General features: G+C 46.3%; 1 protein-coding gene across 1 annotated transcript in view; it reads left to right on the top strand.

Moving 5' to 3' along the window:
• Window positions 1-18,976, top strand: part of LOC144773698 (uncharacterized) — a 142,647-nt gene that overhangs the window by 39,851 nt on the left and 83,820 nt on the right. The window contains exon 2 of the mRNA XM_078658844.1: window positions 16,573-16,646. Within this exon, the coding sequence (XP_078514970.1) occupies window positions 16,573-16,646 (74 nt within the window). The remainder of the gene's footprint in view (window positions 1-16,572; window positions 16,647-18,976) is intronic.

Below are 18,976 nucleotides of genomic sequence, written 5' to 3'. Positions count from 1 at the left end.
TTATGTGGATGACATCTTACTTGCAGCAGACACGCAGGAACAATGTGAGAAAAGTACCTTTTCCTTGCTTTCCTTCTTAGCCAAAAACCATCATAAGGTTTCGAAGAAAAAGTTACAGTATTGTAGACCCAAGGTGACCTACCTCGGTCATCTTTTGTCTAAGGAGGGCCGTGCATTAACACCAGATCGAATTCAAGCAGTTTTAGACACACCAGTCCCCCGCACTCAGAAAGATGTTCGTGCCTTCATAGGTCTGACGTCTTTTTGTAGGCAATGGATATTGGGTTTTTCACACATTGTTAAGCCTTTGTTGGCATTGTTGTCCAAAGATACACCGATTCCCATTGAATGGACGGATGAATGTCAGAATGCTTAGGAACAATTGAGACAAGCACTTTGTTCTGCACCAGTGTTAGGTACACCTGATTACACGAAGATCTTTACATTGTATGTACACGAGAAGGATGGGTGCGCATTGTCAGTCTTAGTGCAGGCACATGGAGACAAACAGAGACCATGTGCATACTTCTCGGCGGTACTCGACCCTGTGGCTCGAGGGTTGCCTGGATGTTTTCGAGCAGTTGCAGCAACAGCTGTAGCTATACGACAAAGTGAGGGAATAGTTTTGTCACACAAATTGTTGGTGTTAGTTCCCCATGCGGTAGATGCATTGTTGAATCAAACGAAAACACAGCATCTAACAAGCGCCCGCATAACAGGATATGAGCTAACGTTGTTGGCGCCGCACATCACACTAAAGCGATGTGCGACACTGAACCCTGCTACTTTACTGCCGGATCCTGTTGTTGAGACTCAGAAGGAAGAACAACATGACTGTGTTTTTCTGACTGAGGAACAAACAAAGGGTCGTATCGATTTACAGGATACACCATTTCCAGAAGTGGATGGGGAACTGTGGGTCGATGGATCGTGTGTGAAGTTACCAGATGGTACGACTTCCGCAGCTTATGCGATCACGACACTTAAGACAGTGGTAGAAGCAGCACGAATACCCCAGAAATCGGCCCAAGCAGCTGAATTGATAGCTTTAACGAAAGCATGTGAGTTAAGTGCTGGGCTATGTGTGAACATTTACACGGATAGTCGTTACGCTTTTGGAGTAGTGCATGATTTTGGCCTACTCTGGAAGGAACGAGGATTCTTGACTTCACATGGAGTACACATTATGCATGGAGAATTGGTACGCGATCTCCTGAACGCATTATTGTGTCCAAAGAAAGTAGCAATAGTCAAATGCAGTGCACACAAAAAGGTGACGGATAAATTAGGACAAGGCAATGCTTTCGCAGATCGCATTGCGAGAGAGACCGCTATGCTACGAAATAATTCCCCCATGTACGTGGTGAAATCACAAGCCGAGCGGTGGCATGATGCTAGAGAAGAAATATTAGATATACAGAGGTCGGCATCTGAAGCAGAACTTATGAAATGGGCCACTGAAGGAGTGTTGGACGATGAGGGTTGCTAGCGAAGTAAAGATATGGAAAGATGGAAATTACCTATGGCCTATTTACAAACAATGGTGCAAATGACACATGGGCTGGCACATATTGGAGCTCTCGCAATTACTAAATTGCTTACACGAGTTTGGGAAAATCCTGAAATTGCTAGTATGGCTAAGAGAGTAGTGCAGACCTGTCTGATATGTTTACAGCACAATCCTGGACAAGGGACTTATACTCCTAAAGGAAGGTTTGTTCCACCTACTGCACCATTCGAAGTACTGCAAATGGATTACATCCAGCTGGAACGCTGTAATAACCTCAAGTATGTCTTAGTGGTGGTGTGTGCCTTCAGTAAATGGATTGAGGCTTACCCTACGAAAGACAATACAGCATTGACAACAGCTAAGGTGTTACTCAAAGAGTACTTCCCGCGCTATGGTGTTTGTAAATTTATGTGGAATGATAATGGTCCTCATTTTATTGGGAAAGTAGTGGAGTACGTCCTGAAAGGATTGGGAATCAAGCAACGATTCCATGCTGTCTTTCATCCGCAATCAGCAGGTTTGGTAGAAAGATACAATGCAACTCTGAAGCTGAAGCTAGCAAAGATCGTGGCATCCACATCTTTGAAATGGCCGGACGCTTTGCCTTTGGCATTGCTGTCTATTCGATCAGTGCCACATTCCCGATCTGGCCTCACACCCTATGAAGTGGTGTTTGGAAGACCAATGAATATTTGGGGAGTTCCTAAACCTCGTTTGATACATGATGTGCCTTGTATAATGATGAATGACTATCTGGCACGATTAACAAATGATTTGCTTTCTATTCATCAACAGGTTCGAGAAGCGCTCCCTGATAACTCTACTGGAGAGGCTCACGATCTACATCCTGGGGACCACGTGATGATCCGCGTGTTCGAGAGATCCAGCAGTTTGGAACCGAGATGGCATGGCCCTGAGCAGGTGTTGCTTGCAACTCGAACCGCAGTAAGAGTCACCAACAAGAAACGGTGGATTCATTCCACCCATTGTCGTCGTGTTTCCCCGGATCTGGTGAGCCCTGTGGTGCTATCCGACTACAGAAAAATTTTGGATGCAGAAAAGAGCCCAGCTGTTACGTCCAATGAATTGGAGGGAGCCTTCCCGGACCACACTGTTTCTGATGGAGTGAAGTACAATCTACGTCCTAGGAAATAATTTCTTTTTGCATTTTTGAAACTGGTTGGTAACCGCTCTGAGGTTTGTGAAACGGAAGCCGGGAATATCAAGGGGAGGGATCAGTTCTGTCCAGTGTAGCGACACCCGTCTTGAATCTCGGAGAACAAACCAACGGCAGCCTCAGTCCAGAACCACCTTTTTATTTTTATTTTAGTGTTGCTCTTGAAGATCATTGTTTTGCGAACTATGGCATCTCCTTCGACACGAAAAGGGAGAATTCTTGGTGCTGTATTGTTTGTTTTGACCATAGTGGTGATTGCAGTAGTAGCTTGGACTATAGAACAATTGTTTCCTGCACGAGAACATTTACTGTCTACCACTCAAAGCCCATCCGAACATTTTCATTTTACTTTGCCTTATCATGAAGAGAGGCATAGACAGACCTATTTGAATAACAGTTTTATTCAGATTTTGCATCACACTCACAACATGACCAACACATCAAACTGTTGGGTATGTGGAATGTTGCCCGGACATCAAAAAAGGGGAGGAACTCCACTCATTCCTCTCCCGTTTTCTCATAATGGTTCTTGCAATGCTTGGTATACTCTTCTTTTTACTTTACGATGGCCAACGAAAGGTGGACTTTTTTTTCGACTGAATAAAATATGTTTCAATGATAAAGATGGTTATCCACAAGCTGAAGGAACTAAATTTGAATGGGAAGAATATCGTCCGGACAATGTATCTGCACCTCGTGTTTATACGAATCAAAGACTTATAAATGTAACGAATTTACATGTGATAACGGTTATTGATACAAAAGCAGATCTTTGTATTAGAAATAAAGGTACAATCCCTATAGGCCGCAGTGAATGTAATGTTACACTTACCTTTGATACACCAAATGGAATTGCATTTGTGGCCTCACGTAATACATATTTTATTTGTGGAAATAGGGGATATCATCGTCTGCCACTGGGATGGTTAGGAACATGTTACATAGCTTTTGTATTGCCGCCTGTATTCATTGCTCCTCCTATGTATCACAATGATTATGTTTTGTATCATGACTTTGTACTAAACAGAGTTAAAAGAACATTAGATCTCGATGGGATAGATCAAACTGATACCACTTTACAACATTATGTAGATTTTAATCTGGGTTTATTTTCATTTGTAGGAGCTGCATTGAATAGCAGAAAAATAAGGCGGCTTACACGTGAGGTGGAAGCCGTTGCTAATGAAACTGCCTCTGCTTTAGGGAATATAACTGAAGAATTGCAAATTACCAGAATTGTGACGCTCCAGAACCGGATGGTTCTAGACGTGATACTAGCTGATCGTGGTGGAGCATGCCGCATTATCGGTAGCAGTTGTTGCGTGTACGTGCCAGATAATTCACCTTCTGTGTATGATTCGATTACGAAATTACATAAGATAGCTGCTGAGATCCACCCAGAAAATGGGACTTGGACCTTTTCTGGTTGGTTCTGGACCCTACTTAGTACTTGGGGTTGAAAATTATTAACCATTCTATGTATTTTCATTGGAATATTGTTTTTCCTCTTTCTATGTATTCAATGTAGCCCAACCTTATGTTCTGTATGTATCACAGCCTGTATCCCGTCCAAACGAGCTATTATTAAGCAAGAGAAATTGGTCAACGACGAAGTGCTGAAAATAATGGCCATCAACATTGATGACGAGAATCCTGATTACGTCCGTTATGAGGTAGCTTTTGCTAAACGCTAAAAGGGCCGTCTGTCGTATTTTGGCAGCTCCTGAGTTAGCGTTGAGCTCAGCTACACGATCTTTTCCATTAACTTGACTAAACAGTACGGGGGCCATTTTGAATCCTTTCGGCTTCCATTTGTATGAACACGCTGCCTCGTGGTCAGCGTGCCCCTTTGTCCTTTCTCGATACCCATGGTCATCTATTCTGCTCGGTAACAGGCTATTTTTAGTACTGGTCAAGCGCACATGCGCACTATGCATCGACTGGTCATTCTTTAGGAATGTTAGCACAAACTGACCAGTGCTATTGAACTCCTCCCACATGCTGGCTGTGTTCCAAAAATGACCTTATATGTACCTAAAGTGTGTAACTTGTAACCGCCTATCTTTTTAATGCTATCAAACTGTATAAAAGAGGTCGCGCACCGATGTTCGGTGTGCTACTTCTTACATTGCCGAAGGGTGCTGTAGGAATGTACCACCACCCCATGGGGTCTTAATAAACTTGTCTTTTGCATTTTCCAGTGTCCGTGCCAACTTCTATACTAAGGTGTTCGAGAGTTTAGCAGAATATGTAGGCCTGATTGAACCCAACACCACAAACAGCTCCTGGAGCTTTTGTTTGGAGGGATGGGACCCCATGACAATATTTTTAATTTTGCATAGAGACCTTAACTCCCTTAATTCTAGATGCAATTCTAGATGGAGGTAAGGGGTGAGGTTGAGCTCCTCAACCATGTTCTCTATCCCATTTGGTATGTTTTCACTAACAGTTGGGGGTCCTGTTAAGAGGCATTTTAAAAAAGAATCTAAACCCTCTTACCACTAACTATAGTGAGTTTTTATTTTTCTAAAAATTCTAAAGGGACTTAACCAAGGCCCTAAAAAGACTTTTAGTAATTTGAAAAAATTGTCAATTCCAAAAATTCTGAATTCTAAAGACAATTTAAGAGTTCGGTTGTGTGATCAGGTGTTGACCAAGTCAGTCCAACAAATGCAAAGTTGTATATCCTGCCGCTGATCCACCAATGTAGGAAGCTGGCTCTGTATATACTATTATAAAAGTGAGGTATAGTGTGCACAGAGTCCAGGGGAACCCCTAAGGTAGGCAGAGGTAAAGTTAGATATCACCTACTCTCTATTTGTGGTAGCTTGGTCGAGCAGTAAGCCTCTATCAGAGGGTAGTGTTAAGCATTTGATATACACACTCAGGAAAGAAATGATGTCACACATTCAAAGACTAAACTCTGACCAATTTGTTTTGTATACAAATATTATTATGTTGTATTTTATTCCTAGAACCAAGCCAGACCTCGTGTAGGTGCTTAACAATAGTATTTTGCAAGAAGAATGCAGTTGAATGCAGTTGAATGCAGTTGAATGTGGATACAGGTAGCTCAAATGTTCAGAAACAGTTGAAACTACTTTTCATTTACTTCGCAATTACTTTGTAAATACTTATAAAATTACTTTTCAGATTACTTTTTCTACTCATTGTGATATGCCTAGATATCACACTGGGGCATTTCCTAATTGAAAGGTAAGTAAGTCAGTTTTTGTAAACACACAGTTTCTTAAGTTCTCATACAATTTCCAACTCCACACATAGGGCCTCATTTATGAGGTTTTGCCTTAGGGCAGCGCAGCAGGCCTTCCTGCTGCTTTGCCCTACGGCAAAAGAAAAGGGCAGGAATGCGCCGTATCTATAAGATTAGGCGCATTCCTGTCCTTTTCCCTTGCGCCGGTGCACAATGGGCTTCAGAGCGCCAACGCAGGCACCTTTGCACCATGGGGTAAGTGTGCCTGCGCTGCCGGATGATTATTTTTGTACAGGAAGGGACACCTTTCTGTACAAAAATAATCACAAGAGGCTTTTCCTCTTTCTATGTGTGCTGCAGGATGCAGCACACATAGAAAAAGGAAAAACAAGAAGAAATAAAGATATTTCCCCTCGTTGTGCCTCCCTTACGCCTCCCATGAGGAGGCGTAAGCTTTTAGTGCTGCCTCAGTTTCACGATTTCTCGTAAATCTGGGGCAGTGTCAAAAGGCGATGGATGTTGCTGGGAACGCCCCCAGCAACACCCATTGCACGCCCCTTTACCGCAAAACACTATGTTACAGGGACTGATATTTATCAGGCAGCATTAAGTCAAAAATAGTGGCTTAGTGCTGCCTGATAAATGTCACGCAGGCTTCTGCGCCACGGAACGTCACAAAAAGTGACTTTCCGGAGGTGCAAGGACTCTCATAAATGAGGCCCTTAGAACTTTTTTCACAGAAAAGCAGTCAATGCAATCTTATGGAAGGAAATGAAGTTATCGGTTTAAAGGTAAGGGCTTGGTTGTGGGAGTTGAGTTTCTGGGGTTAGAACCAGGGTTCCCCCAAGGTCAAGGATACACTCACAAAACACCCTCAGCGGCACTAGGGCGGCCGGGTGCAGAGTGCTGAGACCCAATGTTGGCCAATGGGTGATAGGGGGCCTCCGGTTGGTGGCTGCTCATGGGCACTCTACTTGGAAGTGGGAGCAAGGCTCCTAGTTTTTAGCTCATGGCAAAAGGGGGTCCGATTTAGTACACACGTGTACCCTCAGTGGCACAGGGTGCAGAGTGCTGATTTGGTGTCGGGTGTCCTGTTGATTTCAATGGAGTTGCCGGTTTTTGATTTTAGCGGCAGGCTCGGTCCAGAAAGTCTTCCGGGAGGAACCAACAGCTGGACAGGTAAGTTGGAGGGCTCGGGACGTAGGTGCACCTCGGGTCTTTTTCTCCAGTGCACAGGGTGGCTGGATATAGGGATGTCTTTTGAGATTGGATTTCACCTTACCGGGCCACTCGTGGTTGGGGGTCTCCATGCAGAGGCTGCAGGCGACATTGGGGTAGGAGGAGGAATCGCCATTGTCCACAAGAACACTCTCAGAGTCTCAACCAACATCGACGACACCCTCAGCACTGCCTAACACATGCACTTCCAGATCCACACCGACCCCAACACCACCCTCAGAGGAACCCTCGTCTATAGACTCCCTGGACTCCGACCACAGTTCAGCGACTCCATTGCCGACTTCATCAGCACGCACGCCCTCGCCTCCACAGACTACATCCTTCTAGGAGACCTGAACTTCCACCTCGAGGACCACAACAACACCACGCTGATCGACCAACCTAGGACTCAGACAGCTCGTGACAACACCCACCCACGCCACCGGCAACACGCTCAACCCCATCTTCACCGCAAGCCCCCACGTCTCCTTCAACCACACCACTGAACCCCACTGGACCGACCACCACTGCCTCCACTTCACCTTTAGTAAGCCCACCACACACCAACACACTCAACAGATGCCTCAACACTGCTGGAGCAAAGTCACCGAAGACCGGCTAACCGCCACCCTCGCCCAGAACCCACCCGCCGACTCCACCGATCCCAACACGGCAGCCTGCAAGCTCAGACAATGGATCGACGACTGCGCCAACACCCTCGCCTGCTCAAGTCTCCCTCCAAGAGCCACTCCAGCAAGAAAGCCACCTGGTTCACCGAAGACCTCCAGACCTCCAAACAAACATGCTGAAAACTGGAGAAGAACTGGCTCCTCGACCGATCATCGGACAGTTACACAGCCCACAAGATCGCCACCCGCAGACACCTTCAACTCACCAGAGCCGCCAAGAGGGCCTCCTTCAAGGACCACCTAGACAACAACGCACACAACAGCAAAGAGCTCTTCAACATCGTAAAGGAACTTTCCAACCCCAGCTCCAACACCAACGACATATCGCCTTCGCAAGACCTGTGCGACTCTCTGGCCACTTTCTTTCACCGCATGATCGCCAACATCTATGACAGCTTCAGCACCACGACCACCCTGACAACCACCACCCCCACGACCACCACCCGCACCAACCGCCTGCTCTCCTGGACCAGCGTCAACGACGAGGACACCAGCAAGATCATGAACACCATCCACTCCAGATCACCATTGCACCCATGCCCTCACCGCATCTTCAACAAAGCCAGCACAGCCATCACACCCCATCTCCGGAGAGTAATCAACATCTCCTTCGAGACAGCAACCAACCCGGAAAGCTGGAAGCACGCCGAGATCAACGCCTTACTCAAGAAACCCGAGGCGGACCCCAAGGACCTCAAGAACTTCTGACCCATCTCCCTGCTCCCGTTCCCGGCAAAGGTCACCGAGAAAATCGTCAACAAACAACTGACCCGCTACCTCGAGGAGAACCACATCCTTGACTTGTCCTAGTCCGGTTTCCACAGCAACCACAGCACCAAAACTGCCCTCATCGCCACCACTGATGACATCAGGACCCTGCTTGACAATGGAGAAACAACGGCCCTCATCCTCCTGGACCTGTCAGCCACCTTCGACACTGTCTGCCACAACACACTACGAACATGCTTACATGATGCCGGAATCCAAGACAAGGCTCTGGACTGGACCACATCCTTCCTCTCCGGCAGAACTCAGAACGTCCGCCTCGCCCCATTCCGTTTAAAGACCACCGAGATCATCTGCGGCGTATCCCTCAGCCCGACGCTGTTCAACATCTACATGGCACCCCTCGCCCATGTCGCCCGACAGCACGACCTCAACATCATCTCCTATGCCGACGACTCCCAGCTGATCATCTCCCTCACTAAAGACCCTCACACCGCAAAAAAGAACCTCCACGAAGGAATGAAGGACATCGCTGAATGGATGAAGAACAGCCGACTGACACTGAACTCAGACAAGACGGGGGTCCTCATCCTTGGCCCCACCCCCTCAGCCTGGGAAGACTCCTGGTGGCTGACAACACTGGGAACAGCACCGACACCCACCGACCACGCACGCAACCTAGGGGAAATCCTCGACTCCACGCTCACAATGACTAAGCAGGTCAACGCCGTCTCCTCCTCCTGCTTCAACATCCTCCGAATGCTACGTAGGATCTTCAAGTGGATCCCCACCGAAACAAGAAAAACAGTCACCCAGGCCCTCGTCACCAGCAGGCTGGACTACGGAAACGCTCTCTACGCAGAAACGTTGGCCAAGCTCCTGAGACGGCTGAAACGCATCCAGAACACCTCGGCAAGCTTGATCCTCAACATCCCCCACCACAGCCACATCACACAACACCTGAGAGACCTGCACTGGCTCCCAGTCAACAAGAGGATAACCTTCAAGCTCCTCCACACGCACACAGCTCTCCACAACACCTGACCAACGTACCTCAACAGACGACTCAGCTTCTACACCCACAACCGCCAGCTCTGATCTGCCGGCCTCGCCCTCGCCACAGTCCCCCGCATCCGAAGAATGACTGCCGGCGGCAGATCCTTCTCCCACCTGGCCCCCAAGACCTGGAACACCCTCCCCACCCACCTACGGCAGACCCAAGACCTACCGGCTTTTAGAAGACTCCTCAAGACCTGGCTCTTCGATCAGTAGCAGCACCCCCGCCCAGCGCCTTGAGACCCTAACGGGTATGTAGTGCGCTCTATAAGTGCCTTGATTGATTGATCGGGGATACCTGCAGGGGTCAACCCAGGGTGGACTCAGACTCTGAAGTGCTGGGGGACATTGCTGGAACCGGTGAGCTACTCAGACTCGGGCGTAGGCTTCGGATGCAGTGGTGGTTCCAGGAGTCATGTTTCTTTGTCCTCAGCAAGCTAGGAGTCTTTCTTTGGTATTTATTTTGAACAGAGCTGCTGTTTCAGAACTGTTTTTTGTTGATGGTAGTCAGTCCTCCCAGGGGTTCTGGAGGTGGCTGGCTGCAGGACAAGGCAACTTTTGGTGCAGGGTTTCTGGAAACTGCAGTTGGGCCGGTTGGGCTGGGGCCAAGTCAGTTCTTCTCTATGGTCTCCTCTGCTGGGTGTAGTATTTCATCCTTCTTCGTAGGTTGCGGGAATCTGACATCTGGGTTCAAGGCTGCTCTCTAAATACTGTATTTAGGGGGCATTTTAGGGGTCTCAAGGTCAGTAGCCAATGAGCTTCTGACCTCAGGGTGACTACACCCTTGGTGTGCTCACATCACGTGGGGGAGTGAGCACTACTCAATTCAATAGTCTTTATTCGATAAACATATCATAAAAGACAATACATTAAAAGAATATTATATTATACATTATAAAAGAATCTTAAGCAGTTCATCATCAACAGGGCAATGCCTCCGATAAAGTGATTGATACATAAGGTTACTCGATACAGTTATTAATAATACATTTTTAAAATACCAGATAAAAACCTATACAATAAGTTAATAAAAAAATAATAATAATAATCCGAGGTCTGAAATCGATTAGCAACACAGAATAGATTATATACAGAATGTAAAAATAAACACCATTTCAATTCTGACGGAGCTTTCGCCTGCGAATTGCCCGCATCCTATGTAAACATTTTGCAATCGCAACTACAATGCATTCAGAAGTATCAGTTTGGAAAAACCTTAGTGTCTCCACCCCTGTGGTGATGCCCTTCAGCAGACATACGGGCTTCAACCACTTGTGCCGAGAATGTTTATACATTGGGCATATAAACAATATGTGAGCTATGCTTTCCGGCTGTAAAGAGCAAAACTGAAAAAATATGTTATTCTTACTCTGCCATTTGCCGGTGAAGCAATTATCAGGCAGGGTACCCACCCTATATTGGTGGTACCGTTTCCGATCTTCAGGAAGAGTAATAAAATCCCAGTAAGCCTCCTAAGAAACTTCATTTTTGAGCTCTAGGAATTCCCTTGACAAAGATGGGGCGTAGCATATTCTGAAATTTCGCATTGATACCATCAACCAATATTGCTCCCTAAAAACTTTTCGTGGTGGGAAGGGATTACTTATCGGATTCTCCCACAATGAATGCAAACCCATGGCGGTGTAAATTGCCTTAGCCTCTCTCAGCCATTTGATACTATTGGCTGTATCTGCATCACGGACTTCAAGGAGGGCCGGGGCATAATGGGAGAGTTCTGGTGTAACCCAGAGCCTCCTCCAGTAGGCCACAGGTCTATAACGGGCCACATCCTCCACTCGTTGACAGCCCAAGTCGTGGTAGAGGCAGGAGTGGCGTAGGTAGAGGTAGACCTGCTAAGCCCCTCACAAACTTATTTTGGTAGTTTGTCAGTTATGCCAGGTTACTAAACCCCCACAGTTCAGCCCCGTATAATATAGATGCACTTATTTTAGTTCTATAGATTTTCATTGCTGGGGCAATAGGTTTGGTCGCAGAAAGACGCAGTTCCCTAATCAAAGTGCCCGCTAACTGAGCATGTTTGGTAGCCAGATGATTAATGTGCGGTTTCCATTCTAACTTGAAACCCAGTGTTATGCCCAGGTAGGAGAAGAGTTGGGTCTGTTCTAACACTTCATCATTCATAATAACCCTCCCTCTCACCTGCTTGGACTTATGCAGAACCATAAACTTAGTCTTAGACACAGTAAAGGGTAGGCAAAAATCTTGGCAGAACTCTTCGAAGCACGCAATGGCCTTCTGTAGGCCTTGCTGCGTTTTAGATATTAACAGAGTATCGTCTGCAAACATTAGCAGGGGGATTGATGTTCCATTTAATTTGGGTGCATCTGTAGGGTGGTTCGTAAAATACTCGATAACTCTTTTGATAAACAATTAAAACAATGCCGGGGCTACGACCCACTACTCTTAACACTGATTGGAGAGTGCTTGCCATCTGCAAGTTGGCATGCACTGAGTAGTGGGCTTCACCTCGCCACCCCCACCTGAGGGGTGGGGTTGGCAGAGGTGGGCACACCTTCTGGGCTGTTCTAATTTTAACGCCTGTCTTCCCGCCAAACAGTAGGTGAGACAGGAAGGGGGCCTGCTCCTGATAGCAGGAGAGGCGGGGGGCCACGTTACAAAGGTGGCAATGCCTTTGAAGCTCCCCTGCCACAGATGGCTCTTCCTGGCCTGGGGGAGGTGTGAACACCTCCGCCCAGGAAACGCTTTGTTTCTAGGCTCAGGGAGCAAAGGCTCCCACCCCAGCGGTTCCGAAACATGTCTCGTGGTGGCAGGCTGGTGTTTACCAGTCTGGGAACCCACCAGAGGCTGGTCGTAAATTGCCCACTGAGTGCATGGTATAGTAAATCCAACACTGGCATCAGTGTGAGTTTATTAGTTTATTATGCTGAGAAGTTTGTTACCAAACTTCCCAGAATTCAGTAAAGCCATCATGGAGCTGTGGAGTTCGTAATAACAATTTCCCTGACCATATACTCTTTTTGGCTTTACTGCACTTACAACATCTAAGAATGGACTTAGACACTATAGGGGTACAGTGCTCATTCAACTGTACCCTTACCAGTTGTATAGTGCACCCAGCTAGAGGGGTGTCTTACCTACACCATAGGCAGTGTGCTGCAGGCGTGGCACACAGGTATATGTGCCATGTCGACTCTTCACTTCAGCACCAAAACACTCAGCCTGCAAAGGCCCTGTGTGTGTGTTAAGGTACAGGGCTTCTAAGGGTGGCACAATAGGTGCTGCAGCCCTTAGAGGCCTTCCAGGGTCACAGTGCCCTGGGTATTCATGGTACCTTTTACAAGGGACTTACAGGTGGCAAGAGAGGTGCCAATTGGGGGGGTACAAAGGAACAATTTTGGGAAAGAACACAAGCCCTGGGACCTTGATTGGCAGGGACACAGGGCACATCAAGTCAAAGTGCCTCAGAAATCTGGCAAAAGTGTGTGTGGGGGGTTACTGCAACAGAAACCCACTTCCTACAGGACACCCCTGCTCTCTTGTAAGACTAGTCTCTGTCCGATGAACACCCCTGCTTCCTTACACGACAAGTCAGTGTTTGGGGGACACCCATGCTCTCTTGCAAGGGGAGACTGTGTTCAGAAGACACCTGTGCTCTCTGACAAGGCTAGACTGTGTTCGAGGGTCACCCCTGCTTTTTTGCAAGACTAGGCTGTGTTGAGGAGATACCTCTGCCCTCTTGCAAGCCTAGAATGTGTCCAAGGGACACCTCTTTCTTTCAAGACTAGGCTGTGTTCAGGAGACACCTCTGCTTACTTGCAAGACTAGACTGTGTTCAGGAGACACCCGGGCTCTGTTACAAGAGTAGAATGGCAGTAGAATGTAATAGAGACACTACACCTTTGACAATAGACAGGTAAAAACTATAAATGAAGCCTAAAAAGGCCTGAAAGAATGAGGGGGACACAGAATGGAAGGTTCTGTTCTCCTAATAAAAAAAGCTGCATTAGTGTTACTAAAGGCATCAAACCAGGGGCGTCATTAACCCCCCCCCCATTAGCAGCTGCAGGAGGGAGCAGTTTTTGATGGGCCTCATCTGTCTGCTACTCAACAGACTGATACTCATATTTAACGTCAAACCGTGGGAAGGTAAGTGAGTTGAAGGATGAATGGATGGATAAATAGATGGATTGATGGATGGATGGATGGATGGATGGACTGACGGACGGATGGATGTGTAAGTGAAATGGTAGATGGGTTGGTGAGTGAAGGGGTGCATGGATGAATGAGTGAAAGGATGGATGAGTAAAAGTGAGGAAGAATTTATGAATGGATGGACGAATGTGTGAGTGAAAGGATGGCCGATAAGTGAAAGGTTAGATGGACGGATGGCTGAATGGACGGATGGGTGAAAGAATGCATGAATGACTGAAATGGTGGATAGATTGCATGGTGAAAGGGCTGATGGACAGATGAGCAAAAAAGGGTGAATGGATGGATGAGTGATTTGATGGATGGATGGGTGAGTGAGTGAGAAAGTGGATGCATGGATGAATGAGTGTAAGGATGGATGAGTGAAAGGGAGGAAGGATGGACGAGTGAAAGGTTGGATGGATGGATGAGTGAAAGGGTGGATTTATGGATGGGTGGATGGACGAGTGAATGGATAAATGTAATGATGGCTTAGTAAAAGAATGCATGAATGAGTGAATTTGAGTTTAGATGGATGACTGGATGAAAGGGTGGATGCATAGTTGAGTAAGAGGGTGAATGGATGGATTAATGAGTGAAAGGTGAAGGGATGAATGAGTGAGTGAAAGTATAGATGGCGGAGTGAAAAGGAGGATTGATGGAAGAATGAAAGGGCGGAAGAATAGATGTATGAGTGAAAGGATAGATGTATGGAGTGAAAGGATGGATGGATACGTGGAAGGGTGTATGATGACTGAAAGGCTGGATGAATGGATAATGGGAACGGATAAGTGAAAGGAGGGATGACTGAGTAAAAGGATGGATATGTTTGATGGATAGGTTTGAAGATGATTGGATAGGTTTGGATATGGATGGGCGGACAGATGGATGGAATAATGACAGACTGAATGTTGGATGAGTGACTGAATGGATGACAGAATGTAAAATGAATTGGCTGGGTGTTGTTAACCACCTGCTTTAGCAGAGACAGCTGGGTTGGGGCTTCGGGGGGCCTCCTCTGTCTACAACTCAGCAGACAAATGCTCATAATTAACGTGAAAGGGTGAGAAGGTGGGTGAGAGAGAAGATGGATGCATAGATGGATAGATGGATGGACGAATGTGTGTAAGGGTTAGATGAGTGAAAGGGAGAAAGAATTAATAGACGGATGTGTAAAAGGGGGGATGAATGATGAGAGAAAGGATAGATGGAGGAGTGAGTGAAAGAATGGATGATGAGTGAAAGGGTGGGTGGGGGATGGAGTGAATGGATTGATACTTGTCTGGATTGAAAAAGTGGAAGGATCTGTGAAAGGATGGATGGTGAAGGGATGGATTGATGAGTAAAAGGGTAAATGGATGGATGGCCGGATGAATGAAAGAATGGATGAATGAGTGAAAGGGAGGACAGATGTATGGCTGGATGAAAGAGTGGGCAGATGAATGAGGGAAATGGTGAATGGATGGATAAATGAGTGAAAGGAGGGTGGATGAGTGAAAGGGAAAATGGAAGGATGGAGGGACGGGAGTGAAAAGGTGGAGGGATAGATGAATGGATGAATGAGTGAAAGGATGGATGTAAGGATGGATGAGTGACAGGGAAGAAGGATGGATGTATGGGTGAAAGGGTGAGTGAATGGACGGATGAGTGAAATAGTGGATGGATGGATAGATGGATGGATGAACTGAGTGAAAGGGCGGATGAGTGCATGTATTATGGATGAGTGAAAGGGAGGGTACATGGATACTGCATGAAAGATGAATGAGTGAAAGGGTGAACAGATGGACAAATGAGTGAAAGGATGGATGGATGAGTGAGTGAAAGACTGGATGGATGAGTGAATGGGTAAATGGATGGATGGATGAGTGAAAGGATGGATGGCTGAGTGAAAGGATGGATGGATGAGTGAGTGAAAGACTGGATGGATGAGTGAATGGGTAAATGGATGGATGGATGAGTGAAAGGATGGATGGATGAGTGAAAGGATGCATGGATGATTGGATAAAGGTGGATGGATAAGCGAAAGAATAGATATATTCAATGGACAGATTTGAAGCTCGATGAATAGGTTTGGCTATGGATCGGCGGACGGAATAGTGACAGACTGAATGTTGTATGAAAGACTAAATGGATGACCGAATGTAAAGGTGAAATAGTGATTGTCAGCGTGTGGCTGGAAGGATGAAAAGATGAATGTATAGATGCTTGGATGGAAAGGCAATGTGGGAATGATTGTTTATGTCAGGAAGGTGTCCCTTTCTGCACAATCATTTTAAAAATGACGAGTTGCAACTTCTATGAGTGCTGCCCGGAGCAACACACGTAGAATTTACAAATCGCCATTTAAGACTGTTTATGTGCAGGAAGGGACACCTTCCAGCACATAAACAATCATGCATGGCGTTTTACTTTTTTTAATGAGTGTTGCACAATGCAGAAACAGCAAAAACGAGGAGAAATAAAGCATTTCTCCTCGTTGCGCCATATTAAGACCAGGTTTTTGGGTCTTAATGTTGGCACTGCCCCATATTCACGCCAAACTTTTAACTATGGAGCAGCGTCAAAATCAATGGGTGTTTCGGAGGAACGCTCACCGCAACACCCATTGCCCACCCCTTTCAGTATAGCGTGAAAGGGGGCCTTATTTACAAGGCAGCGTTAAGACACATTAGGTAGCTTAACACTGCCTTGTAAATAAGGTGAAGCTCGTATTGGCACAGGAACGTCAAAAAGTGAGGTTTCTGTAGTGATAGGGGCTCGTAAATATGCCCCTTAATGCGGGCTTCTCTTAACGCTTCTTCCATTTTTGCAGATGCAACAAGCACCTGTTTCTAAGTATTATAATGAACATAGCTCTGTTTTTGTAGATGCAACGAGCACGTTTTTGTAAGTATTATAATAAACCTAGTCTGTGGAAATAGAAATCATGGATTCTGGCGCCATTGATAGAGGGTCACATTCTACCATTTAATCACCCGAAAGGGCATTTTTATCGACCTTGGTAGGATGAAGGTCTGATGTGGGCCCTACTTGACAAAATCTGAAAATATGCTAAAATGGCCCATTTTCACCATATACAATCAGCAAATGAAATCCCACGGATCCCCTGAATCCCGGGTTTGTAGGCCCAAGTCAAAGGCCAAAGGCCACCGCCTTATGTTAACAAAATCCACTGGGCCTAAATAATTTTAAAACGTGCATTTCTGATGTGTTGAACACAGCGAGATAACTTGAGCAACCCTGGAAAGTAAAGTAACCTTTCACAGTGGCATGGACTGGTAAACTGCTTCATCCTTAAAGACGCCAGCTTCCTCCAGTAATCAAACAGAAACTTAATGTCCAGTCAGAGCTAACTCTTCTAGAAAGAAGAGTTCTTATACATATAGGAAATGTAGGGTCAGAGACACGAAGCCTGTCTGTGGTGTTTAATAACTAAGATGTGAATGTCAGTTGCCAGCAGTATTGTGCACATTAAATACAACATTTTGCAAAAAGAAAAATAATTTGTGATAGAAATCAGTGACCAGCAACATTTCACACTAGTATGTAAGTGCCTCTGTGTAAAGGGTGTATTAGTGGTACTACCAAAAATGGCCATTTACACCTCATAATGTATGTTCCTGCCACATTACTTCTACATCTGTTCCCACACTTTCAGGCTACATCAGTTTAAATTATTACACGCCACTCCATGCGACTCCACTCTGTGCCACTTCACTCTACATCACTCCACTCTACCTTAATCGACTGTAGCCACTGCACACCACTGTACTCTATGCTATTATACTAAACGCCACTCGATTCTATGACACTCGTCTACACCACTGCACTGTATGCTCCTCCACTGTATGCTGCCCCACTGTACACAACTCCACGCTACACTACACTGTACACTATTCTACTCTATGCCTCTCCACTGTGCACCACTTCAGTGTACACCACTGCACTCGACCCTATTTCACTGTACGCCACTGGGCTATACCCCACTCTACAAAAATGCAGCGTCCGCTATTACACAGTACAGCACTACATTCTACACCACTTCACTATACGCCACTCACTCTTCATCACTACTCTCTGCTCTATTTCACTGTACAACAATGCACTTTATGCCACTCTACTCTACGCTATGCCACTGCATGCCACTCTACTTCACTGGACTGTACACCACTAAACTCAACGTTATTTGACTCTATGCCACTCCAGTGTACATTACTCCACTATATGCCTCTTCACTCTACGCCATTCCTCCCTACATAGCTACACTCTACGCTATTCCACTGTACGCTACTCCACTCTATGCTATTCCACTGTACGCTACTCCACTCTATGCTGTTCCACTGTACGCCACTCCACTCTATGCTATTCCATTGTACACCACTCCACTCTACGCTATTCCACTTTACGCCACTCCACTCTACGCTATTCCACTGTACGCCACTCCACTCTACGCTATTCCACTGTACGCCACTCCACTCTATGCTATTCCACTGTACGCCACTCCACTCTATGCTATTCCACTGTACGCCAATCCACTCTATGCTATTCCACTGTACGCCACTCCACTCTACGCTATTCCACTGTACACCAATCCACTCTATGCTTTTCCACTGTACGCCACTCCACTCTACGCTATTCCACTGTACGCCACTCCACTCTATGCTATTCCAATGTAAGCCACTCCACTCTATGCTATTCCACTGTATGCCACTCCACTCCACGCTATTCCATTATACACCACTCCACGCTATTCCACTGTACGCCACTCCACTCTACGCTATTCAACTGTAGGCCACTCCACTCTACGCTATTCCACTGTACACCAATCCACTCTATGCTTTTCCACTGTACGCCACTCCACTCTATGCTATTCCACTGTACGCCACTCCACTCTACGCTATTCCACTGTACGCCACTCCACTCTATGCTATTCCACTGTACGCCACTCCACTCTATGCTATTCCACTGTACGCCAATCCACTCTATGCTATTCCACTGTACGCCACTCCACTCTACGCTATTCCACTGTACACCAATCCACTCTATGCTTTTCCACAGTACGCCACTCCACTCTACGCTATTCCACTGTACGCCACTCCACTCTACGCTATTCCAATGTAAGCCACTCCACTCTATGCTATTCCACTGTATGCCACTCCACTCCACGCTATTCCATTATACACCACTCCACGCTATTCCACTGTACGCCACTCCAC

The sequence above is a fragment of the Lissotriton helveticus genome, chromosome 8 (assembly GCF_964261635.1).
Source record: "Lissotriton helveticus chromosome 8, aLisHel1.1, whole genome shotgun sequence".
NCBI lineage: Eukaryota > Metazoa > Chordata > Amphibia > Caudata > Salamandridae > Lissotriton > Lissotriton helveticus.
This window is presented reverse-complemented; position numbering and strand designations above follow the sequence as displayed.